Here is a 27402-nt window from a genome sequence, read left to right as displayed (position 1 = left end):
CAATTATACTTTAATGTGATTTATGAGACTAGATGACAGAAGGATTCTGAAGACTTTAAAATGTTTTACAGTGTTGAAGTTTATCTTCTGCCTTACTTCAGGAGATTATGGGAGATTATGCGATCATGTTCCCACAGGCTGGTGAGAGTTGTCACTTCTGATTATCAGCTTCCGGTCTATACTGGATGATAGTTTCAAAAGTGATATACAATATGTCTTGGTTTGGAGGAAATGTAATTTTATTATCGTCAGTTGAGGTTTGGATCTTCAGTAGTGAAAAAAAGGCATCTTAGTTTAAGGATTAGTTTACATTGAAATTTTTATTTTTTAAGAAAGCATTTGGGGCTCTCTATAAAGACCTTCAGGAACTTATTGAAAATTAGTATTTTTTATTCTCTGAAACCAAGTAGCAGAGTGAATAATTTGCTAATTTTATTCTTTTAAACTCCATGTTTGTGCTTTTGATTTGTATTTGTATATTTAAACACTTTGTGCGACTTTCAGCTACTCTGGGCAGTTGAAAAGTAGAAAGTCATACATGATACCTGAAAATGAGTTTCATCACAAAGACCCCCCTCCGAGGAATGCAGTTGCCAGTGTACAAAATGGGCCTGGTGGTGGGCCTTCTTCATCGTCGATAGGAAGTGCGTCTAAGTCGGATGAAAGCAGTACTGAGGAGACTGGTATGCTTATTTGTAGAAATTTATAAGTAATACATTTTGTTTCAACAAACTAAGCTGTTTTATATCACATGACAAATAAAATGTTGGCTTAGTATTATAGTTTATTCCTTAGGTAGGAGTATGTAACTGTCAAGAAGAAATTAGCCCTTTGTTTCTTTCTAATTAATCTCTAATCATTTTGCTGTGAAATGATAGTTTATTTACAATTAGGGGCTTGTCAAATAAAACCTTACCTTTATTTCAGATAAATCAAGGGAGAGATCTCAGTGTGGTGTGAAAGCTGTTAATAAAGCTTCTAGTGCCACACCGAAAGGGAATTCAAGCAATGGAAACAGTAGCTCTAACAGGTAGGAACACTGGCTATATGTCAGAATTCTGAATTCTTATATGATTAACCTCATTAGACATGAATGAAACAGGGTGGTAGTTGAATACTATGAAAGTCATTTTTGTTGGACCTTGAAATTTTGTGTGTACCCCTAATTGGTGATGCGCTTAACTATCCTCATTATGTTTTATATAATGCTGAGACTGACATTGTTTCCCCTGCTGAGTTATGCAGATGAAGGTAGGTGGTGAAGTTAGAAAAGCATTTTAGGATTGAGTGCTTGCTGTGGGCATTCTGGGTAAGGATAATGAACATAAGAGAAGCCTACACTGATTTAGACCAGTGATCCATCCAGCTAAGTAATCCAGTTCCTGATAATAGCACCCTTGATCGGCTTGTGGGATAATTTTTGGTTGTGACCTTGTAATCCTCAGAGGTTATGAACATATACAAAGAACGGCCTGACATCACTTTAGTCATTCTTTTTTAATCTGCTGTTCATGAATTTGGTCATTTATTATTTACTGAATAAAGAAGTACTTCCTTTTTACTTGTCTTTAAGGTCTTTGAGATTTCAAAGGGCTACTCTTTTATTTTTGAAGTCAGTAAGAAACCCTTTAGGATTTATAACATGGAATATGTTTTATGACTGTTTGTCTTAAAATCTTGTGTTTTTATTCTTAAGCAGCAAAGCTGTTAAAGAAAATGACAAAGAAAAAGGGAAAGAGAAAGAAAAAGAGAAAAAAGAAAAGACTCCAGCTACTACTCCAGAGGCCAGGATACTTGGTAAAGATGGTAAAGAAAAACCGAAGGAAGAGCGGCCAAATAAAGATGAAAAAGCAAGAGAGACGAAGGAAAGAACACCCAAGTCAGACAAAGAGAAAGAAAAATTCAAGAAGGAAGAAAAAGCTAAAGATGAGAAATTCAAAACCACTGTTGCCAACGTAGAATCAAAATCGACTCAAGAAAAGGAAAGAGAGAAGGAGCCATCCAGAGAAAGAGATATAGCAAAGGAAATGAAATCAAAGGAAAATGTTAAAGGAGGAGAAAAAACACCAGTTTCTGGGTCCTTGAAGTCACCTGTTCCCCGATCAGATGTTGCAGAGCCTGAAAGGGGCAAGTTCGCCTTTATTTATGGTTTACTTTCGGTTCTTGTTATGTGTAGTTGGTTCTTGTCTCCTTGTTTTGGCAAGTTATCTAGGGACTTTACTTGGGGGGGGGGGGGGGGCGAATACTTGATGACCTTAAAGGTGATTTTAAAAGTGATCCTAAAAGTGGTGATTTTTTAAGTGTTTGGGAAAAGTAGAAATCTATCTTACCGTGACCATTTCTTTTTGTACCAACAGAACAAAAACGCCGCAAAATTGATACCCACCCTTCTCCATCACATTCCTCAACAGTAAAGGTTAGTATAGCCTGAGGAAGGCAGCGTCCATGTTAGGCTCACCTGGTTGGAATACGTGTCCTGACTTCCTTCAAGTCTTGTGCCAAGTATTCACTGGAGCCACTGGAGGTTTTATATTGCATTAGAAAATGAATTTTTTACATATTGGTGGACTGATATTTTTTTCCTATTGAGTATTTTTATTATAAAAATATTAAAACTTCAAGGACCTAGCACTAATTTTGTAGTGTTTCAAAGTGCAAGAAAAATTTTACCCAGAAGTGCCTCACTGCTTTAAGCAGTCTTTTTTGGAGTGCAATGGTAGCTACAAGCAAATGAATCTTTTCAGCAGAATGAAGCCTATTTTTCAGCATAAATATTGAAGAATATATAGCCCTGAAGACTTCCTGGATGATACAGGATAAACAAGATACCTCTGAATTCATCAAGCTTCTTGATGAGCATCATACCGATGTGTGCCTTCTAAGAAGGAGTCTTGAAAGGAGTTCCATTTTAAAGTCTCCTTGGTGATCAGTTCTCCTGTAGTTGTGTATATTCAGTGAGCATGCAGCTTCTGTTGTATCTTCCCTTGGAGGTTTGTTTATACCCATTGGGTTCCCAACAAGTTGAACCTTGCGTTACGATAAAAGCAGATGTGGCATCCAATCCTACCACCCAGCAAAGAGAAACCCCAGGCATTCAACTGCAGCACAAAATCGTGGGTGTAGCCTTCTTGAAGACTCAGGGTAGCCATTCCTTGCTCCATATTTAATTTTAATTCTAAAGTCATCTAATTTCATGGAATCTTTGAATTTGCAGTACGTTGAACTTTTAAAACTGTAAGTTAATTAATTCTTCATCAAGAGCACTGTGGTGGAATACCGTAATTGATTTATTTTTCTTTCTTTCTTTTTTTTAAGTGCTTTTTTTGTGGGAGGTATGAGATTCACCATCAGAGGCACTTTGCAAAAAAGTGACTACTCTTGTAGAGAATACATTTTGTTTTCTTGTTAATATAATGCCACTGAGTTTTTTGGTTAGGATTAAGAATGTCTATATTTATGGTAGAGTCATAAGTAAAGTAAAATTTGAAACCTCCCAATTAAAGAACAACTATGAAAATGTAAGATAATGTTCTTCCACAGTGACCTCCACTGTTTTAAACTTTTTGTGGAGGGAAAAAGTGTTTTGCTTTCTTAAGCCTCTTAACATTACTTATAGTTTATGTACAGTGTTATGAAAAATGTGGCATTGACATTTATTTTTAAATTATGAGCAGAGAAAGATTTTTATTTGTTACATTGAGCACATATAATTTAGTTTTTTTAACATTACAATTCCATTACATGGTTTTGCTTTTGTTTTTTTATTGTTGATATTCATATAATAATTGACATCACAAGATTTATCCTCACAAGAAGTAGCTGGTTTATTTCCAGGTTACAGCCATACTTCCCAAAGTTCCTCTGGGTTCTGAGAACTATGCCAGCTCACCTGTCATCTCCATTCATTTTCTACAGGACAGTCTCATCGAACTCAAGGAGTCTTCAGCAAAGGTTTGAGTCTTTTAAAATCATCATGCCTAAGTAAAACAAAAAAATTCTTCATTTATTTAGTAGATACCTTCACCCTAGTAAATTCAGTAAGCTAGTGAATAACCTTTAAAAATACCTATCACAAACTGAAACAATGGATGACAACGGTCCCTTTTAATGAGATTGTTATCAAATGTGTGTAATGTGGCAACATTTCTATAATCTCTCTTTGCTTGCTGTGTTATGCATTATCCTTTTATGCTTCAAAATCTGGAAATAAGTTTAAGGTTTGGGGAAGCGGTTGTTGGTTTGTTTTGGGGAGTAAGCTTATTTAATTTCTCAAAACAAATCCGTTAGGTTGTTTTCTGACTTTTTTAGACAACCCAAAAGACCAGAAAAGAAATTTGATGCATTCACGTACTGTTCTAAAAACTGAGCCCATCTCAATCCATAAAACTCTCTTGCCTCTGCTGAGCTACCTTTTTGGTAGTTGTAGCATAATTATCAAGAAATCTGGTTAATGTCAACTAATCATTCTCTTGGAGGGGAATACTCAACCCGATGGTCGTGTTTACATGTCAGTATTAATTCTTGCCTATTACTCTACTTTCTTGAGTATTCTTCTACTAAAAATAATGTGCAGTTTGTGTATCTTATTACAGAGTTCACTTCATTATTGTAGTTGAATTGTCCATTGTTCATGTTATTTTGTCTACTTATTATAAAATTTGTACCCTCTTTCACTTTGATTTTCTACTTTGCCTCCTCTTATATCTGCTAAGTATTATCTCTTACTGGTGGACCAATACAAAATGAAATTTTGAAACAAAGCCAGTTGACATTACTAACTGCTTTTAGATCTGTAGCTTTATAATGAAATGTCTGTGGATATTGGGCAATAAGCACTAATTTTTTAATAGTTTAGGTTAGCCAATATGCCTTTGTCCTGAAATTGTAGCATTGTTTTTAGAGTATACTGTATTAATCAAAAGAGTATTAGCTGTACTGTGTGAATGCTTTCTTTTAAGGTAAAACTTTTTATTGGCTAAAATAAGTATGTATTGCAATACAGTTGGTTTTCATAACCAGTTTGGGATTGTGTATGTCAGTCTTAACCATCAGTGGCTTGTGTGGGCTATTTTAAATTCATGGGTTAACAATGTTACCTTGTGAGTATTTATTTCCTGAAACATACTTTGAAGCAGTTTGAAACCTGCTGTTATAGTTAACTGGAATTTCTCATCAATGATGAAAATTATGGTTCCTTACATTTGTGAAAGTCTTTTGAAAATAAAACATGTGAGATAAACATGTTATTTCATGCTCATAACAGTGCTGTGAGGTAGATAGGGCAGGAGGGTAGTGTCTTTTGGACTGAAAAAGTTCTTGATCTTTTCCCAGTGGCATATAACTTGTTAGTAGTACCAAAACTTGGACTAAAATTAAGGTTCCTCAAATATTCTTACCACAATGAAAAAAAAAATTGCAAAAAAATATATGGTCCCTTGATTCTTAGCACCCATTTCAGTGGTAGTCGAAATGGGTTCCTAACTCCTTTAGTGTGTTTGCCTTGTTTTTGAAATTATAGTGCTTTAAGTCAGTCTCCCTATCCCCCTTTGAAAAAAGATAGTGATTTTCTGGATATTTAAAATTCAATAGATTTATTCCACATTCAATCAGAAATTTTTGAAAATGGCATCTGAATGCACTTGTAAAAATCGTGTGACTCATACCACTTTTCAGATCCTTAGTGCTCAGTATGGTTAACTTGGTGATATGATTAGGTGTTCAATAACTATTTGAAATGAACTCTTATGCCTTTGGACTTTGGTAAAGCATCCACAGATTACTGGTCTGCATTTCTATATGTCTAGGAAAGTTCAATAGCATATGAATGTCTTACAAAAAAAAAAAAAACAACCCACAAAAAAACGTTACCGGACTTTGAGTGATCTTTAAAATTGACGATCTATATCAACTCACTGTTTCTGGGGTAGCTTTTACTTTTTAGAGGATTTGAATGATGTGTGTATATTTTTCGTGTTCTCTTGTCAGTTGTACATATAAAATTGTTTCTGTGCTTTAATTTTTTAGTTACGCTTTTTCCCTGGGATCCTCTTTTTTATTAAATTACTTATTATTTTCACCTTCTAATCCATGGTAAAAGTAATACATGGATTTGGCTTTTCAAGTGGGATTTGTTAAAGGGAGAAAAATCTAGCTTAGTATCCAAATTGTTTCTGTTTACCTTCCACCCCCAATTTCCAATTGGCATATTTTCAGTTTGGTCACTTGTGTTTTCACCTAGCAAACTTGGCAGCTACATTTGATGAAAGTGTGAAAAGCATTTTCTTTACCCAAGCTTCTCTGTAATTGAGGAGGGCAGCAGTGACCACTCAAAACAGAATTCAGGTTTTAATTTTGTTCATCGTCTTAAAACAAGGATTTATAATCAAAGGGAAGCCTACAAGTGAGGCCATCTTTATATATGGTAGCCTTAATAAAGTCAGTGTAGCAGTGTTAACAGATTTTGAAAATCAGTCATGTTTTTTGGACCTGTTGATCCCAATGTAAAGAATAAAAGCAAATCAAAAGCAAAATCCATCAACACTATATGCAAATCAATTTAACAAATCATTTGGTTTGGCAAACATGTATTTAGTACTTGGTTGTGTACAAGGCAGTAGGAAGTGTGTAAAAGTAGAAAAGACACATTAGCTTCCCTGCCATACCGGAAACTGTTATGGACAAGAATAAGTGACATGAAATTAATAGGGAATACCTTTCACAGGAAAAGGTTAATATAAAATAATAACAGGAATTCACTGGAAAGTGAGTTGCAGAGTTGAGGGATGATTGAAGTGCTGATGGCTTTTGAGCTGTCTTTGAAGGCTAGCAGGATTTTAAGAGATTAAGATAAAGTGAGCTACCATTCTGGTGAAGAGAACTGCTGGGAAGGACAGGGTGTTAGGGAGCCAGTGGTAGCCAAAGCATAGAGTGCATTGGGTTGCCCCATAGTAGAATATAATTGTGCAAAGATTGTGAAGAGCTTGGAAATACCTAAGCTAAGGAGTATGCATTTTATTCCGTAGGTAGTGAGAGACTGCATGTTACTGTGGAAAAGAGTATTGTGATCAGACCTATTCTTAGAAGGGTAGGAAGAATGACTAGAATAGGTACATTTCTAAAGTAAGAATATATAGGTTTCTCAGGTCCTTGCAATACAGAATTCAAGTTAGGCACAATTAAAAACTTCATTCTCGAGGAGTGTGTGTGTGTGTGTGTGTGTGTGCATGCATGTGCTTGTGTGTACTTATTTGTAATCACAACCCCCCCCTTTTTTTCTTTTATCAGGAGAATTAAGCAATACTTCCCTTAGAAAAATCTTCTTTGAGTATTGCAGGAATATATTATTTCTTTTGTCTTATCATTTTCATAAGTAATATTAACTTAAGATATGAATAAACCTCACAATTAGAAAAGCTTGAAGTGTTGTATAGGGCATTAACCCAGCAAGAGTACCATTCGGACAAGCACTTTTATGACTGTTTCTCATTCTCTTGCTCTTTGTTATTAATAAAATTTTGTCTATTTCAGTTGATCATCAACTTTTAAACATTGACATTTTAAAGAATCTACTTCTGCATTGTTAATGGCAGTATTTCTGAGCCAACTGAATTGAAAATATTTGGTGGTGTTAAAAAAGTGTTTCTTTAATTTTCAAACTGATGGTCTTTTTTTGATGTATTCCTTTGACTACAGAGGATTTCCTCATGTAAAACTATTTGACTTTTGACTCACTATTGTTTTCATTCCTAAGGTATATCTAGGATTGTGTAGTTATGTAATGAGTTATATTTCATATTCTGCCTAATACTTGTAATGTCTTAAATTGAACATAAGCTTGTAGCAGTTATAAATGCTGTAAGGATAGGTATCTGATTACTTCCTTAATGTTTTCTTTTATACTAGATTTCCATATTTACAACTTGCATAAGTTATTAAGGTTATCTCTTAATTATTTAGGTAGCACATTCTTGATCTTTGGCTGTTTATTGCCTGTGGGCCTTTTGAAACAATAGGCACACATCAGTTCATCATTTTTCAGTCTGAGTTTTTTTTATCATCCTCAGCTGACCAAATGGTTTTCTGAGCTATTTAGAACCAGTGAGACAAATTTCACAGTCCGTTGTGATTATTTGGTAGAAATTGGAGTGCTTTCAGAAGTAGAGAATATGCAGCCTTTACATTTATAAAAATAATTTAGGATAATGTATGCATGGTATATGCTGAGGCAGAGAAGACTTATTAGTAATAAGTCATGGCTAGGTTTTATTTTATACTTTGGCTCACTTGCCTTGTAAGTGGATGGTAAAACTGAAATTTCTCTGTGTAGAGGTTTGTATCTTTTTTTTTTTTTTTTTTTTTTTACAGTAGAGAAAGTCAGTCATTATTTTTCACATGGACTTCTGTAGTGGTGGTTATAGATCTTCACAATGGAGTTATAAAAGGAACTGTAGCTTATAGATTTACTCATGAGTCTCAGTTAAGACAGGAATGAACTGATTGAGTTTAAATGAAAATTTTTGTAAGGCCAAGAATTGAAGTCTTTGCATAATTTGTGCCATGCTCTTGTATTTCACCTCTTGTAATCCAGACAGCTGACCAGTTTTGACTTTGGGTCTAACTACCAATTGTCTTTCATTAAATAAACAATCAAGCAGATGATGCCAATACTGGAAAACTAATAATCTTTAGTAATATTGCCTTAATTTAACAGCTCTACATTAATCATACTCCTCCACCACTGTCCAAGAGTAAGGAGAGAGAAATGGACAAGAAAGACTTGGACAAGTCGAGGGAAAGATCCAGAGAAAGAGAGAAAAAAGATGAAAAGGACAGGAAAGAGCGGAAAAGGGTTTGTAATTTTTTAAAAACTAGTTTGGAAAGCCATTATATTATGTATGGTAGTGTGTTTGTTGCCTTTTTTAAAGTACTAGTTTGTTGCATGGCAGGCTGTTATTTGGTGTTTTAACTGGTATTTTCACCCTAAAATGTGTTTGAATTGAATCTTCTACAGTAATAAGGATCTTCAGCCTAACAATCTCTACCAGCTCTGCTTGTCTTTCATGTCATTTTACAATGTGAAACGACTGCCAATACTCTCCAATGCTAGTTAGCTGTGCCCTTGTATAAAAGTAGTATTTTAAAACAAAAACATAAACTCTTGATCAATGTAGTTCACAATTCTTGGTTCTAGGATCATTCAAACAATGACCGTGAAGTGCCGCCGGACTTAGCCAAGAGGCGAAAAGAGGAAAATGGAACAAGTAGGTAGATTTATTAATGCTTTCGAAGCTGTCGTCAAACTGAACTAGAAGAGGCTTTCATGATTCTCTTTTATACTTTTAGTGGGGGTTTCAAAACACAAAAGTGAAAGTCCATGTGAGTCTCCTTATCCAAATGAGAAAGACAAGGAAAAAAATAAGTCAAAATCTTCAGGCAAAGAAAAAGGCGGCGATTCTTTTAAATCTGAAAAGATGGATAAAATCTCCTCCGGTGGCAAAAAGGTAAATTAGGGAAACAAAGGAACAAAAGGCTTTTTCTTAAAAAATTGACTCTGAGTATTTAGCAGATACTGAGTTTTTTTGGTAATCAAGTAGTCTTTGGTTAATTGTTTGAGGGTGGGAAGAGGAGGCAGTGGGGGAGGGCGGGTTATCTGGGGGGAATTCCAGCCAGTTGGGTCCCAAATTATGGGAAGAGTAGAATTAGTTTACCTCTGAAATTCCTTTTCTCTCCATTCCACCCCCACCTACTTCTATTCATTGAGCTTTACCCTTTACCCTTTCTTTTTGTGTTTTCTTTTATTCCTCCTCGCCAACAGTGTTTTTGGTTTCTTTACATTCATGAGATTAAAATATGGTCGTGTATTCTTTCTCCCTGATCATTACATTGTCATAAAGTCTTTATTAATTGTAATTTTTAAACATTTTTATAACATTTTCTCCTAATAAACTTATGTGTTTGCAACTTGTATTTGATTTTCAAACTAAGTATAGTGTGCATTTTCTTAGATACTCATGGGTGATATTTATAATACATTTCATGCATCTGCCATAAAGTAGGCAAGTCATTACTAAGGTGTAAAGTGTTTCAAAAGCATTATTATGGTACATATAGTCATAGTTCTTAAAAGCAGTTTTGGAAAATTGTAACCGTTTTAAAATTTCTCTGTGCGTGGGTGCTTGGGTGGCTCAGTCGATTAAGCTTCTGGCTCTTGATCTCAGCTCAAATCTTAATCTCGGGGTCATGAATTCAAGCCCTGCGTTGGGCTGCATGCTGGGTGTGGAGCCTACTTAAAAAAATTCTGTATGTTTTAAAAGTGATGCTGCTCCTTTTAAATAAGTATTTTTTAAATTGAGGTAAAATTCACGTAACATAAAAATAACCATTGTAAAATGTACAATTCAGTGGCATTTAGTATATTTACAGTGTTGTGCGATCATCATGTCTATCAAGTTCCAAAACATTTTCATCACCCCAAAGAGAAACCCCATACCCATTAAGCAGTCATTCCCTATTTCCCTCTCCTTTTAGTCCCTGTCAACTACTAATTTGCTTTCTGTCTCTATGGGCTTACCAGTTTTGGATATTTTATGTAAATGGAATTGAATAATAATGTGGCCTTTTGTGTCTGACTTCTTTCACTTAGTATAATATTTTAAGAGTCTTCCATGCTGTAGCATGTATCAGTACTTCCATTTCTTTTTATGGCTGAATAATATTCCATTGTATGCATATACCACATTTGTTCATCCATTTGTCAGTTGATGGACTTTTTTGTTGTTTCCCTTTGGCTATTGTGAATAGTGCTGCTATGAATGTTTGTGTGCTGCTCTGAAGTGTTTGTTTGAAGACCTGTTTTTAGTTCTCTTGTGCGTATACCCAGGAGTGGAATTTCTGGGTTATATGGTAATGCTATGTTTAACTTTTTGAGGAACCGATAAACTGTTTTTCACAGTGGCTGATCAGCTTATGTTTTACCAGCAATGTACGAGGGTGCCAATTTCTCTACATCATTGCCAACGCTTGTTATTTTCTGGGGTTTTTTTTAATTATTAATTTTTTAAAAAAATATAGCCATCCTAGTGGGTGTGAAGTGGTATCTCATTGTGGTTTTGATTTTGCATTTCCTTAATGACTAATGATGTTGAGCATCTTTTCATGTGTTTGTTGGCCATTTGTATACCTTCTTTGGAGAAATCTCTTCAGATGCTGTGGCCATTTTTAAATTGGATTGTTTGTCTTTTTGTTGCTCCGTTGTAAGACTTCTTTATATAGTCTAGATACTAGACCCGTATGAGATGTATGATTTGCAAATATTTTCCCCCATTCCGTACATTGTATTTTCACTTTCTTGCTAGTGTTCTTTGATGCATGAAAGTTTTTGTTTTTGATGAAGTCCAATTTTTTTCTTTTGTTGCTTGTGCTTTTGGCATCGTTAAATACGTTTTTGAAGAAAATGTATGACTGATGGGTGATAAAAAGGGATTTTGAGCTGATTTTTGTATTTGGTTTTCCCTTCCCAAACTAATTCCACCATTCCTTATAGGAGTCCAGGCATGATAAAGAAAAGATAGAAAAGAAAGAGAAACGGGACAGTTCAGGAGGAAAGGAAGAGAAGAAACAATATCCTTTTCATCTTATTGGAGTTTTTAATCAGTGTAATGGAAAGCTTTGATACTGGTCATGTTTAGAATTGTACCGTTGTAGTATGTGGTCTGAATAAAGTTTAAGGGCTTATTAGCTTTTAAATAGTCTCTTCAGTTAACCCTCTCAAATGTACGAAATGTGGAAGTGGGAGACTTGATATATTTATTTTTTTTTTTAACTTCTGTGGTGACTGTGAGGTTGTTTTATGCCGTCAAGGGATTTAGATTCTCTCTGGTCGTATTACTACTGAGAGGAAGAAAGGGAACAGAGTGCCTTGGGCTGGGGGCATGGGGATTAGAAGGGCAAGATGATGCAGCAGACGAGCAGAGCTGGTAGAAGTTGAGGCTACCAGGCTGGTCACAGCCAATTAGGCCTGCAAGCTGAAGGACTGCACTAAAAAGTTGAGACACCATTCCTTTTTTTTTTTTTTCAAAGTTGTTTTCCCTTAATTTGTCATCTACTCATAAGTCCTCGGACAAGCACAGATAATGAAGACTTTCAATCAAGGTGAGTGTTTTCTCACCTCCTTTCATTTAAAGATAGAAATATGAAATGAGGTCTGATAATGTTGAAGAAACTAGATACATTTTGCAAGATGCAACTTGAATTTGCACCTAACTCTAATGACCAGGTCTTTGGGTACAGATGCAAAACAAGATTCACAGTTACTTTTGAGCTGCTTTCATTTAAAGCTTGCTGATTAGCCACGCAGTTTTTTTGTTTTTGTTTTTTTTAAGCACCAAGATGTATTTAAGAACATCTGGCTTTCTCTTCACCACTCATTCCCAACTTCTCTGGATAATTAATCACCTTTTTTTAAGTACCTATAGCTTTGTGGGTGGTGCTGGTATCTGCACTTTACAGGTGAAGAACCTGAGACTCTGAGGGGTTAAGTTGAAGAGGCTAGCAGAGATATTAGCTGACAAAGCCAGTATTCACAGCATAGGTTTTCTCGCCCTTTAGTGTTCTCTGTTCTTTTTGCCTTTTCATGCAGACGTGTTATCCAGAAATTTTTGTTCTAAGTTTTTATGCCTCATTTGCTACCACAGCCCATGTTTTGCAAGGCCAGAAAATAGGGTCTGTGCTTTTTGTTCTGGAATTTAAAATATGCAACTTCGTTTTCAAGGTAATTATGCCTTGTATGAGATTTAAGAAGTGTTTAACCATCTTAAATAAATTGTATGTGGACAGTAGTTCACTCTGTCTTAGTGAAGAGTGTTCAGAACTTAAGATAGTCTTTTTTGAGTACTCAGATCATCATCTGAATAGCTCTTGTTTGGTGATGCTTTAGGATTATTGAGATTTGTAGGATGATTTGCCCTCTACATTTAATTGTTTGAGATGGCCATATTTGAAGTTGTCAGCTCTTTTGTAGCCCATTTTCTTGCTTCCATTATAGCTGTCATTTCTTAATGATATCAAGTATACTTGCAATGATATCAAGTATACTTGCTGTCTCTACCCTCCCCCTAATATTTGCTGCTGCTTTTATGAAACCAGAGAGAGAACCAAGACTGTTTACAGTTGTTTAAATTAAGAGTCAGAAATGTATGAGAGCCCGTTCTGTATAAGGTATGAGTTTTAGAGCATGGATTTTGTCCCATTTAGTTTGGCTGCAGAGCAGGGACTTGAGTTTGCCAGCTGGGTAATATCCTAACAAGTGGTGTGTGCCTTGCTTTGTTATTCTCTGCTTGTTATCTAAGTAGTAGAATAGGCTAAATGAGAGTTATGAGAGAACATTTAGAATTTAGTAGATTTTCTTGAAAACCTTTAGAAAGATTGCCCATTCCTCAGTTCTAGTCATCCCCTGCCCCAACAACTAACTAGCTGTCTTCCCTAGTGAACTATAAACTCTTCATCTTTTTTTATGCTTCACTTTACTCTTCTTTTATTTTGGCATTTTGCTTTTTACTTCTTGCTTTCACATGGTCTCCTTATTAAAGAAAACAAAAAAAACTACCACTTATCTCTTCATTAGGTATGGGTCAACCTTTGTGACTGACCACTTTAATGTGATTTTATATATATTCTCTTTACTCAGTACCTAAATATTATTCTTTGGTATGTGAAGGTTTTACTACAGATTTCTTTGAGTTCTTATTCACACAGGCCATGGGTTTGTACTTTACCTCTCTCTATAAGCTTTCAGGACCAAAGGCATGAAAAGACTGGTTTGGGTGTTAGATGTTAGGTCGGTGGTCTTACAGCAAACCTTCTCAGTTCAGATATCCTTTTAAGATATATTTGGCTTGATGTTCATCCTGTTCACTTTCTTCTTGACAACCATGTCCTATACTTTCTCCTTGGGTAAACTCTTAATTTTGAGGCTCTGGTTGATTTTTTCCTCCTGGCTGTGCTGGCTGCCTCCTTCTATTTGGATACATTTTAGGATTAGTCAGGTCTTTCTTTTGTTCTTCCTTTTCCTTTAGAAGTCTCATCATTTCTGATTGGCACCATTTACCTTTAGGCTCCTTCACATCTGCAGCTCCCTGCTCCCCTTTTTTAGTTATTTTACATTCTACAGAAAAGAGAGCTGCTGCATAATGTCACATTTCCATGATTCAAAGATGTTATTAATTGTTAAGATTCATTGTTGGTTTCTAGAACTATTTTTTGAGCAGAGTGGATAGGAAAATGACATTGATTTGTAAATATCACCTTGATTTCAGGAAAATTAAAATGATCACATTAGAGGTAAGAAAATACAATATATAAATGTGACCCAAATTAAATTGCTTCCAAAGTCTTCTGTCGTCTTTTCCTGTCTCATGATTTTTAGTTGTAAATTCCTTTCTCCTTGTTCTCTGTATCTTCTATTACTTGTTACTGCTAATGTTTTTGTCCAAATTCATCTTATCTTTCCTTGATTTAGTCTCTTGAGCACTACTAGTTGCTTTGCCTTTAACTTTTTCCCCTAGTTTAATCTCTAAAAACTCCTGCCTATTAAAAATTTTCTCTTAGAACCAGGTTCCTTTAACTTCTCAATTTTAATTTGATATGTGTGATCCTCAGTTCTTGAGTGTCAGGGTTAACTAACTTTTGAGAGTCCTTTTGTGAACCAGGTTCCTTTAGCTTCTCAATTTTAATTTGATATGTGTGATCCTCAGTTCATGAGTGTCAGGGTTAACTAACTTTTGAGAGTCCTTTTGTGAACCAGATGCCATACTGAGACTTGCTCCCAGACTTTGAGAGGCTCAGTCTTCTTGGACTTTGATTCTTGATTTCGAAGAACATTAGCAGTTAAGCTGTATCCTGCCCATCTGTATTTGTAGTATACTACATTCCTGTTCTAATCCTCCACTCCAACAAGGCCTGATCTGTTTTGCAGGTTCTTCTCTCACCTCCAGTATCATAGGTGTAACCTAACTCTTTTATCCTTTAAACCACACTCTGCCCAAGGGCAAATTCTCAGCCCTTGGACAGAATGTGGCTTGTTATATGTACTTTCTTGGCCTCACACAGTATTTAACTTTATTTTAATCGATATGATAAAATCCAAATTTCAATTTCTCTTGAAGAATTGGAACATCTGGCAACATTGTGTCCTGATTTCTGCATGGCAACAATCAGCTGGGCCCCCTAGGTGCTGCCCCCCCCTTATGTAGAGAGTGGGTCTTTTTTTTTCTTATAGTTTACCTCAGTCAGTCCCCACCCCACTTCATTTGTTTCCATTATATACTAGCGTCTGTAAACAATTGATTTTGTAATTCCTGTTCTGAGCCTTTTTTCTCAGTCCATACTTGGGAACTGACCTCCTAAGTGCTCAGAGATTGTTTATTTTAGGAATGTGTCACCATGGTGAAGCACTGTCCTAGGTCCTGGTAATATTTGTTGGAGTGGGGAGTGTTCAGTTAGGTTTCTTTTTTGGTTTCCCATTGCTTATGTGTGGGCATGTCAGCTTGCCTACAGAGTCTTAGTCACAGATTCCTGTGTAATATATGAGTATGTTACATATCCCTCTCCTTAGATTGTGATCTTGTTGAAGGCAGTGACTTCATCCTTTCCTTCTTATCAAGCAACCAGGTATTTTTCTTTATTGCCTGCTGTGTTTCAGATACTCTGTTAACTCTACAGGGAGAGCTATGTGCAGAAGTATTATGTATATCTCTTTGGGATTGATGAGAAAGAGCACTGGACTTTTTTTTGCCCTCAAAAGAAGGTTCACTTTATAGCATTTGGTAGTATCCTGTTTAAGAAGAGGTTGCTTTGTGTGCTGCAACATATTTTTGAGGGCAGGTTTATTAAGCTTTCATTTTGGTCTGTATGTAGTAATCATTAAATGAGTTCCAAAGTTTTGTTAGGAGATTGAAATGATAGACACAAACTATTTTTCTCTTCATTACCATCATTTATACTCTTTAGCGGGTGTGCATTCTTTGCACTGATATTCATAGGTACCAAAAAGTTGGACAGAATAGGAGGAATTTTCTATTTTCTTTTTCTCACGTAGGGTAGACCAAATATTCAGTAGGTGCTGTGCTGTTTTTATTGGGACATAGGCCTAGAAAAGGGCTCCCATGCCACATTTACCCCTGAGTGTGACTATCCCTTATACATGCTTTTATCCTAAGAGGCATCCCTGTGTGTGCTAAGATTCAGTTCAACAGAATCCCAGTTTTAATTCTGTGTCACATTTATCTACATGGAACATCTCAGGAAGTATGTTTGCTATGATAAGAATTCCAAGGTAGCAGTAGTATAAGGAGAGTAAATGAAGGAGTAAAGTGGAATTAAGATGGCTATCCCTATGTCTTTCTCCTATATCTTCTTCTTCCTCATAAATGTTCATTTGACTTTTTAACAGTCAGCTTCATCCATATATGCCTTTCTACTGTGTGTGTGTGTGTGTGTGTGTGTGTGTGAAATAGGATCACAAAATCCTGATAACTTCAGAAACTGGTGAAAATGAAGGGAACCAAATTCTCAGATGCCTCCTTTGAGGTGAAGACACTTAACCCAAAACAATCTTACTAATTTTGTGGGCTTGTGTTTTATAGTTTCTCTAACAAAAATTCTGTTACCCTCAAGCGGGCTCCTTTATGAGGAATCTGCGTACTATTGAAACATTTCTTAGGATCTTTCTGGTGAATTTGATCATAAAATCTGTGTGTGTGTGTGTGTGTGTGTTTATAAGGGCACACCTTGGATAAGAAGGCTGAATTTATATTTTTCTTCTCTACTTTGATCACCAGTCTAGCTGTTCTTTTCTCAAGACCACTCTACTATTCAGACTTGCTTCTTGCTGTCACAACTCTCTAAAAGTAACATCATTTAAAACCAGCTCCTCAGCTCTTGAGAGTGTGCTCTTTGAGGGCATTTCATGCATAGTTTTCTGATGCCCAGGAGGAGGGTGTGGTGGAACCTAGGGAAGTTGCAACCTTACTAATACAGCAGGGCCTATTTCTGGGGGTGTTGGGGGGAGGGAAGAAAAAAACCTCAGGATGTCCTGTCCAGATAATACTCAGTAGAAAGTGATGTTTACAAAGGTAATCTTGTCTTTCTGCAAACACAGTATTACCAGTGCAGTCGATAGCACCGAAAGAGTAGAGATGTCTAGGATGGAGGACAGCCAGCTCTGGACCCAGCCTGAAGTAGAAACCCTGTGAAAAACATCAGCAGTCCTAGGTGTGAAAAAGATCTGTGTTATCGCTTGCATTTAGCGCCTGTGCTTTGTTATTTACAAACATTAAAGTGGCACATATTTTTAAAAAAATAAAAAAACAACCTTAGGAGAATGTTCCAGGTAATGTGGTATAAATGCATTGTTAATGAGAAGAAAATATTACTCTGCTGGAAGATAGAGTCCTGAAGGCTGAGTTTGGCACTGTTTCATCACCATATGACTTTTCTTCTTGATGGCAGTTCTTTCTGAAGTTCACTGAACTTGGGGCAGTTTTCAAGTTTGTAATCCCAACACTTCAACATTGTATTGATAAATACGCTCTGGATACTGCTGAGAGACTGACATCCAGTATCTTCTTTCCACTTGCTCTTGTGCTTGCTGATTTGTCATTCCAGGGTATGGACAGACCCCTAAGCTGAAGGTCTCCCAGAGGAGGATGCCAAAGCTCCATGCGTCACTCTCAGAACGATATCTCCCATAATTAAGAGCTTCTGGTGCTGTCCATTTAATGGGAATCTGCTTTAAGTCAGAAGATGAATACACACCACCATCCTCTTGACGAGACATTCCAAAGTCACTGATTTTCAGAACATTATTTTCACCTCCAGGCAGTTTCTTGCAGCAAGGTCCCTGTGTATACAATTTTTACTCGAGATTCGCCATCCAGAAGCAGCATCTAATGAAAACTTCACTAACTGTTTTAGTTCATCCTTCTTTCTCAGAAAGGAGAGGAAATCGCCTCCTGGAACCAGTTCCTTAATGATATTGATAAGCTGTATTTGTGTGCGAACTCCTATAAGTTTGACAATATCGGGATGATTATATTGCTTGAGGATTTTGGCTTCTTGTAAAAATTTTAATTTCAGTTCCTGGGAAAGATCATCTTTACATGTTTTAATGGCAACAGCAGTTTTATCCTTTAATGTGCCCTTAAATATGTCAGCAAAAGTTCCCTTGCCCAGTAATTCTCCTACTGTGACATCATCATGATTGAGACCCCCATTTCTTTTTCTAGTTATGGCCATACTGATACCATGATACTCTTTATTGCAACACTTTCTTTTTTTTTTTTTTTTTGCAATTTAAAAAATTGAGATAAAATTTACATAACATATAAAATTTGCCATTTTAAAGTGGTTTTTAGTATATTCACTATGTTGTAGCCATCACCACTAATTCCAGAACATTTCCATCATCCCCAAAAGAGACCCCATACCTGTTAGCAGGTCACTCCCAGTTCTCCCCTTCCCTGCCCCTGGAAACAACTAATGTACTTTCTGTCTCTATGGATTTGCCTGTTTTGGACATTTCGTAAAAATGGAATCATGCAATATGTGGCCTTTTGTGTCTGGCTTCTTTCACTTAGCATCATGTTTTCAAGGTTCATCCATGTTGTAGCATGTATCAGAACTTCATTTCTTTTTATAACTGAATAATGCTCCATTGTATGAATGTGTACCACATTTTGTTTATCCATTCATCAGTGATGGACAGGAACAATGATTTTTAAGTATTAAAATTGTAAGTTCAACATTAGTGTAACCACAGTTATAATTGGTAATGTCAAGGTTATACATGGTGTGAACAGAATGCTGTATAGAAATGATGTGTAAATTATTTGTCAGCATTTCATGCAAGTGTGATTACTTTCCAAGGCCCTTCTAGCTCTGGTTTTATGAAATATGTGAATGTAGTATTTTCGTCAATAAAGTTTAATGCTTTAAGCATTAGTTTAAAATTTGAATGAGAACAATGTTAGGCAGATATGAAGTTATTTGCCACATGTTGTAATGATCATGTTTTGAATTTATTTCAATATGCAGTATTTGAAAATGTCAGTACATAAAGGAAAGGAAATGAGTATAATTAAGTCAATATATTTTTAAAGCAATTTTTATAATTTAGCAGACATTGCATCTTAATATAAGTCACTATTAAAATCGTGTCCTTGTGAAAAATGTGATGTCATTTTTCTCTTTTTTTTGTTGATCATGTAAAATCGGTTCCTTTTCATTGCTCTGTGTTCTGTTTATTTTTGACAAGCTATTGCTTGCCCCTGTGGAATATTTTCTTGTTTCTATTTAATTTTATCCTCCCTCCCCTCCCCTGACTTCTCCCTCTCTCACAGACAAAATATTCAGTGGTTGTTTTTTTTTTTCTTTCTTCAAACTCCTCCTAGTGTGCCTATCTTTAATGGTTTCTGAGAGGGGGAAGTGATGAGAAATACACAAATATTTCATTCTTATCTAGGGACTTATTAATTCAAGCCTTTGTTATTGACAGAACTCATTGATTTTTCTTTATTTCGTAAATCTTCCTTCTTTCCTTCCTTCTTGTTTTCCTCCTTTCCTCCTCCTTCATTCCTTTCCTCCCTCCCTTCCCTCCTTTGTTTCTCCTTCCCTCCCTCTGCCCCTTTTTTCCATCCATCCCCCCTTCCCTTTCTTCTCCCTGCCTCATTCCTTCTCTTTTTCCTTTCTTATCTATCAATATAATCACTTTGTTTCTTTCAGGTGAGATTGGAATGAAATTGTTCAGCTGTGACCAGAAATTTATTTTCCTGAGTAGATTGCCGAGAATTATGAATCAAGAGGGCCCATTTGCATCTTCTTAAGTTATTCAGTTATCTGCTTTATTGCTCCATGCCGAAAACTTAAAATTGTTGAGTTGTGCATTACTGTATTTAACTTGTTGCTTAGTTTCTACATGTTTATTTTCAGTAAATGGCTGAAAGTGTTAACTGTTCCATATTTTTAGCACAATGTGCTGCATACAGTTCCCAACAAGCAAATAAGGTTACATGTGTACAGAATTTCACTTTAGGTCAACTAAATATTGCTTGGGTTTAGTTGGGGTTTTTTTGTTTGTTTTTTTTTTCCCCAATCTGAAATGCTTCCTTTTTATTGTTTGAAACTGAAAATAAACAATTATTGAACCATTTTGAATTTACCTCGTTTTAAAACTCAGTTTTAATTTATTATTTGGCTTGTTTTTAATATTAGTCACTAAAAATGAAGTGGGAGCAGTGTCTTAGGAATCATTTTATATAGTACATGTACAACATTAAAACCTGTTTAAAAAAGAAAAAGATACCAGCACTCACTTGTCCCTTGCCATTTTTTCTTGTAATTATGTCAGACAAATCTGGTGGGGGGGAAACGGAAAGTTAATTGTGTTTTAATTCTACAGCTACAGGAGCTTTGTATTGCTGAACTTTCGTCTGGAAAAGTTTCACAGTGACATTTTTAAAAGAAAATTTTTTTATCTACTGAATTCTACCAGTGTAACCTTTTTTCTAAATAAACAATAGTTTTCTCAAATGATTGTATATCATTGTGTATATTGTTGCTTATTCACAGTAACTTAGTAAAGATAATTCAGTAAGGCTCCTAGCCCTTTCTTTTCTTTTCTGTCCTAGTCCATGGTCTACAGTGTTTTCAAATGATACCTCATCCAATAATATGAAAAAATCTTATTTGCTCACCTCTGCATCTGGGGTAAACAGTGGACTGAAACCATGCCTAAAATGATCCATTTACTCTTTAATTCTTTGGAACTGATGATACCTATGCAAATTATTATTTTTTTTTTAGAGAATGACAAGGCTGTAATTTTTTAAAGGATTGAGAAATGCTGAGCATATTTGAGAATTGGCAAAAGGATATAAATCTTGATGCCCCTTTTCAGGTAATTGTAATTTGCAAAAATTGATGAGCACAATAACTATGGGAGAATGATCCATTCAGTGACTATTGAGCACCCATAATGTGCCTGGCATAAAAAGAATTATGCATTGTTAAAATGATTTTGACATTGAGAAAATAGCTATGGTTCACCTCAGAATCATTTGTCTGAAACATAGGGAGGAGCTCTCCAGTTATGTTGCATTCACATTTTAAAGAATACATGATTGTGAGTTTGAACTAGAAAGTTCACTACTTACTTAGCATCAGGCTCTCTTCTCCTTGTCCCTCAAATTATTGAACATACGTGAGCTTTGGTCGTATCCTTGCTAGAAATGAATTGAGGATGGAAAATACTAACTTTGGATTTAACTGTGCAAAAATAATTTATGTTGGAAGTAGGAAATCTGTATTTGTGTAGTGGTAGCTATTTTTAAGCATCTACTCTGTTCTAGGTACAAAGGAGTATTAAGACCCAACTCCTGTACCTAGGGTGCTTCCAATCTAGTTTGAGAAATAAGGCCCAAATGAGTGCTATTGGGGGTAAGCAAACTATTTCTGTAAAGGGCCAGATAGTAAATATTTAAGACTTTACGGGCTGTGTATACCCTGTTGCAACTCCTTGGCTCTGCCATTATAGCATGAAAGGAGCCATAGGTGATACGTAAATGAGTAAGCATGACTGAGTTCTAGTAGAATTTCATTTACAAAAACTGGCTATAGAGCCTCCTATAGAAGATTTATTTAAAAAATATTTGAGTGCCTCTTATGCACCAGAGGTGCACCAGAGGTATACAGCCTTGAGCACAACAAAGTCCCTGCTACCCTCACGTAACTTCCATTCTAGTCATTGGAGGCAAACAAATAATGTTGGATGGAGGGAGGTCCTTCGAGGAAATCTAAACCTAGGTGATGCAGGGCTTACTGCTCTCTATATGGAGGGATCATGTGGAGTGAAGAGGTGCAAAGCAGTATATTTTGAGGCAGTTATCACACTATGAATATTACTAAGTAATATGAGCAGGCGTCATCCTAACCTCCCCCCAAAATCTTTGAACGTTTTACATGAAAATCATGTAATATGCAGGATTTCTCTCTCAGGAACTAGGCTCTAAGCTGTATTGACTGGTGTCTTAAGCTTGCCATCTTTTAGAAAGGAGTTCTTACCTTTAGGCTCATAAATGGAGAATATCTACAGCACCCACCCACCCCCCCGAAATTTTTGTGGTATGTGCATTTTTTCTAGCTTTCAGTTCTCAAAAAGATTTTAAGGTGGCAAGTTTGTTTTTCTGGGTCTTGATCCGAAGAACTGTATATAAACACGTACAAGTAACCCTGAACCCTCTCTTGAGCTGGTGAGAAGTTGGAAGACAGTCATCCATCCATCTGCGTTGTCTTAAACGGTAGGGGCAAAAGTTAGAATATCTTGCCTTGTCAGTGTACAAGTGATTTGCAGTTTATTGTTGGAAAATCACTGGTCCATGGTGCAGGGCTATTTTCTGTTTCCTGGAAGCACCTTAGCCAAATACGGATGGAAATTCTAGCAGCCTTATTTTTTTCCCCCAGCAAGTGTGTAATTATTTTATTTCTACCCTACCACGTTCCAAAAAGGATTTATGAAAAAACATACAGTACAGTATTTAAAAAATAAATGAGAAAATTTGATTTCTGGGTGAAATTAATACCTAAAATGAAGTTAACACCCCAAAATGTCATGTACACCTGGGCCATGAATCAGTTCTGAGAAACTTGATCGGTCACACAGAGAAGGTGTGATGTGTCAGTTACAGGAATTACAGTGTCCATTAAATAAAAAGCCAGTCATGGAGAAGAACATTTTCTGTCAATGTAACCCGAAAGAAACTTTTCCTTTGCATTCTCATAAGGAACAAGCCCTGTGTTTTCAGTAAACAAAACAAAGGGATGTATCTTGTAGTGGCCCTGAATATTAGCTGATGGCCAACACCTCAACTCACCCTGGTGAGTATATTTCTACAATGACACCAAAATATGTGTTCCAGGCACCCAGGTCTCTGATGATTTGGTTCAGTCCAGGAAAACGTTTTCGAATATATATTTTTTAAGATTATATTTATTCATGAGAGACAGAGAGGCAGAGGGAGAAGCAGGCTCCCCATGGAGCAGGGAGCCCGATGCGGGACTTGATCCCAGGACCCTGGGATCATGACCTGAGCTGAAGGCAGACGCTTAACCGACTGAGCCACCCAGGCGTCCCAGTGTTTTTGAATATTCAGGACAGATTTTCTAAACTAGGATTTATGATGGCCTTACTTTTTCATAAGCATGTTTGTAAAGATCAGAAAACTCATGCGACCATTGTTTGGTTTCCATGATACAAGTAAGATAAACAAGATCTCATTAGTTTAAAAGCTGTGCCTGGCCTTTGATTTTTTTGTTTTTATGGATACTGATCTCTAAGGCCTTAGGTAGAATGGATCTTATAATATTAGAGCCACTTAATATTCTGTCTTATCACTTAGAAGCATGGTTTAAATGTTTAATTTTTTTAATTGAAGTAACATTTCTAGAGACATTGTCAGGGCCAAAGAGATTTTACTGGGCCTAGAGTTGAGAATAAAAAGAGGAGCTGCTTAAGAGATGGTAATTCATGCTAGTTGCATACGGATTTTGTTGGTATTTATAAATGCAAATTGACATGATAACTAAGAATGACAATAGAAGGGATATTGGAAATGTGACTAAAGGAAGTGCGACAACCTGAGAAGATATGTATTAATGTAAGAATAATTGCTTTTTATTTCTGATTCTTAGATAGTTTTAAGTTCTAATGACCAGTTCCACATCAATCAGGCTAACAAAGCTTAATTCCTTTGATGTGATGTTAAATGGGGGTGTTTAGTGGAAGAAGAAAAGAAGATTTTGGACACAGGGCACATAAATGCATCATTGCAAGTCAGAAGTAGCCTTCATTTAAGGAAGGGTTAGGAGCTAGAAAATGACCTGGTACTTAACCTCTAGCTTAGTCTGACCTCTGGTTTTTGTCCTGTGACAGCTAGATGTCCTTGGATTTGAATATCAAACTGATAAAGAGCTACTATCACCCATGTTCCCACAACATTTTAACCGGAATGATATTATTGTACTATATTCAAGGTCTTCATGATCCTAATTTCATGCAGTTTGTTGTGATACTTATCTCCTAGGGTTACCTATATCATCATTATCAAAGAACATTAATGAATTGTAATTTAAATATGCCGCTGCTAGTTACTGTTATGCAGACACCTTTTGCGCTTTCCAGGATAATTGATCCAGGACGTCAATAATAGAGAAAAGATCACGCTTGCAAGATACAAGCAGGAAATGAAGTGTAAAACGAGTAAGGTATTCATACCACATGCAACTGGGGTCCTGTTACATATTAAGATGATGGTGAGTACTCAGGGTAAGAATGACCTCAGACTAGGTGTGATTTGGGGAGTCTTGCTCTCAACAGGTTGATCTGGGAAGACTTCAGAAAGGATTGGATGGTCAGGAAGACATTCTCAGGCAAGAGAATGTTCAACTTGGAATTCAGACCCATTTTTGTATAGTGCAGAATCCTTGAAGCCAACCTGTTCCCCTGCTAGCGCAGGATTGGATCATATTTGAGAGGCAAATATGCCCTCTTTGGATACTGTTCCATGCTGCCTCAAGACTTTTTCCTTTTTTTGTCTTTCTTCACAACTAAGTCCGACATCATCAATCTTTTTATTGCTTTAATCAATCAGTGTTAATCACATTTTTCATATCTTTACAGGTAATTGAAAAGTTACTGCCTGTATGTCAAGATGATTTCCCTTATCTGTTTCCTCTGAGTGGGGATGAGCTCCACTTGAATGTCCTCACCTGGTCTTCACAGTGCCCTTTTGTTAATCAATTAAATCTAACAATACATTAAAGCACATAAAGAGGACCTAGTAGTGGCAGGTACTCAGTAACTGTTAGCAATTTTTATTAGTGATAATATTTATACCAGTAGTTTGCAGACTGGGAATCATCAGAGTTAGAATTAATTGGGAAACTTTAGGTTCCGCATTCCAAATATACTGAATTAGATTATTTTGGAGTGGGGGCCTGGAGTATTTTTTAACACAGTTCCTCAGGTGATTCTAATGTAGGACGATATTTGGGGATCACAGTTCAACTAGCTTGCAATCCTGACCCCTCTGTTCTTACCTCAATTAGAAACAGAACCCATCAGAGGCTTCTTATTTCTGAGGGTAGTATGTGTTAGGCTCCAGGGACAACTCATCTTTGGCAAGAAGTATTTTAAAGATAAGAGTAACAGCCTCTGTCCTGGGATCAGAGTTCATCAACTCTGCTAGCCCATGCTGCTCTTGTTCATTCTGACTCCCTGCCTTCTCCCGCCTACCTTCACTGACCTTCCTGGATCTAAGCTCTTGTTAACCTAGATGTATATTGTCAGCAAGCATCGGCTATCAAGGTAAGATGTATGGAGTTCAGAGCTGTTTTTGATACCAGTTGTACTTTCTCCTTTAACTTTCATCTGCGGTGGATCACTTTTCTATGGTTGTTGTGTTCAGGGCTGGGTTTTGTCCTCCATTCCTTTTCCTTGCATAATATCCTGATGTTTGTGGGGGGAGGGTTGCATAAGTGTTTAATAATTCAATGCTACAAATTTCTCTTTAACCACTGCTCTAGCTGCATCCCACAATTTTAATATGTGGTATTTTCATTTTCATTCAGCTCAAAATATTTTCCAACTTCCCTTATGATTTATTCTTTGACCCATGTGTTACTTAGAAGTGTTTTAATTTCCAAATATTTGCAAAATTTCCCAGATACCCTTCTGTTATTGATACCTAGTTTAGTTCTGTGGGTGAAAGAACATACTTTGAATTATTTCAGTTCTCTTACATTTACTGAGGCTTATTTTATGGCACAGTAGCTGGTCTACCATGGTGAATACTCCATGTGCACTTGAAAAGAATGTGTATTCTGTTTTTGTTGGATGTAGTGTTCTATAAATGCCAGTTAGGTCAAGTTGGTTGGTGGTCCAAATATTCTGTGTCCTTGCTGATTTTCTGTCTGCTTGGTCTGTCAATTGCTGAGAAAGGTGTATTGTAATTTGAAAATAATAATTGTGGCTTTATCTTATTTCTTCTTTTGGTTTTGTCAATTTTTGTTCTGTGTATTTTGAAATTTTGTGATTAGGTGCATGCACATTTGGGATTATGTACTCTTGGTGAATTGACCCCTTTATCAAAATGAAATATTCTTCTTTATTTCTGATAATATTCCTCATTCTAAAATCCATGTCAAAATTAATGTAGTTTCTCCAGCTTTCTTCTGATTCCATTTGCAAGGTATATTTTTTCCATTCTTTTTTTTAAATATTGAAAATGGGTTTCTTGCTTATTAATCCAATTTGACAATCTCTGCCTTTTAAAAAATATTTACTTAAGATTTATTTATTTAAGAGAGAGAGAGAGAGAACACACACATGTGTGCAGGGGGAGGGGTGGAGGGAGAGAGAGAGAATCTCAAGCAGACTCCCTGCCAAACAGGGAGCCTGATGTGGGGCCCTATCCCACGACTGCGAGATTATGATCTGAGCAGAAATCAAGAGTCAGACGCCCAACTGACTGCACCTCCCAGGCACATCTATCTATCTATCTATCTATCTATCTATCTATCTATCTATCTATCTATCTATCTGAGTGATCTTCATGCCAGTGTGGGGCTCAAACTCATGACCCTGAGATCAAAAGTTGTATGCTCTACCAACTGAGTCAGCCAGGTGCCCCAACAATCTCTGCCTTTTATTTAGGGTGTTTAGACAATACATTTAATGTCATTATTGATGTGATTGGGTTTAAATCTGACATCTTGCTATTTGTTTTTGTCCCATCATATCTTCTTTTTTTTCCTGCCTTTTAGATGGATTGTCCTTCAGTTTCCTCATTGGTAAAATGAGGCTAATAATAACAACCATTTCATAAGGTACTCCTAAGGATTAAATGAGATAATTTTTTTAAAAGATTGAGAGAGAAAGAGTGCACAAGCAGGGGGAGGAGTAGAGGAGGAGGGACAAGCAGACTCCATGCTGAGTGCAGAGCAGGAAGGGAGGCTCTGTCCCAGGACCCTGAGATCATGACCCGAGCCAAAGTCAGAAGCTTAACCAAATGAGCCACCCAGGTTCCCCAAATGAGACAATTTATACATTGATGCTTGGCACATATTTATATAGAACTCAATAATTTTTTTATTTTTATTTTTTATTTATTATTATTTTTTAAAGATTTTATTTATTTATTTGAGAGAGAGAGAGAGACAGAGAGCATGAGAGGGAGGAGGGTCAGAGGGAGAAGCAGACTCCCTGCCGAGCAGGGAGCCCGATGCGGGACTCGATCCCGGGACTCCAGGATCATGACCTGAGCCGAAGGCAGTCGCTTAACCAACTGAGCCTCC

General features: G+C 36.4%; 1 protein-coding gene and 1 pseudogene across 14 annotated transcripts in view; one reads left to right on the top strand and one right to left on the bottom strand.

Moving 5' to 3' along the window:
* The window catches only part of THOC2 (THO complex 2), a 119788-nt gene extending 98470 nt beyond the window's left edge, over positions 1-21318 (top strand). For 2 of the 13 annotated variants that reach the window (XM_035008272.1, XM_035008252.1), the window contains exons 29-39: positions 505-683; positions 928-1030; positions 1697-2127; positions 2358-2416; positions 3916-3951; positions 8711-8848; positions 9191-9260; positions 9343-9500; positions 11543-11619; positions 12105-12150; positions 17662-21318. In XM_035008272.1, coding sequence (XP_034864163.1) covers positions 505-683; positions 928-1030; positions 1697-2127; positions 2358-2416; positions 3916-3951; positions 8711-8848; positions 9191-9260; positions 9343-9500; positions 11543-11619; positions 12105-12132 — 1279 coding nt within the window. In that variant the 3' untranslated portion in view covers positions 12133-12150; positions 17662-21318. Of the gene's footprint in view, positions 1-504; positions 684-927; positions 1031-1696; positions 2128-2357; positions 2417-3834; positions 3952-8710; positions 8849-9190; positions 9261-9342; positions 9501-11542; positions 12151-17155 lie in introns of all 13 variants that reach the window. The other 11 variants (XR_004679749.1, XR_004679746.1, XM_035008281.1 and 8 more) reach the window with 10 other exon arrangements.
* LOC118010990 lies at positions 17476-18313 on the bottom strand (annotated as a pseudogene). The gene has a single exon (XR_004679391.1). The product of XR_004679391.1 is annotated as a tyrosine-protein kinase Fer-like (transcript).
* Positions 21319-27402: the final 6084 nt, after the last annotated feature.

This window comes from Mirounga leonina, unplaced genomic scaffold, assembly GCF_011800145.1.
Source record: "Mirounga leonina isolate KUSES-001 unplaced genomic scaffold, KU_Mleo_1.0 Mir_101664, whole genome shotgun sequence".
NCBI lineage: Eukaryota > Metazoa > Chordata > Mammalia > Carnivora > Phocidae > Mirounga > Mirounga leonina.
The sequence above is the reverse complement of the archived record's forward strand: the minus strand, read 5'-3'. Positions and strand labels throughout refer to the sequence as shown.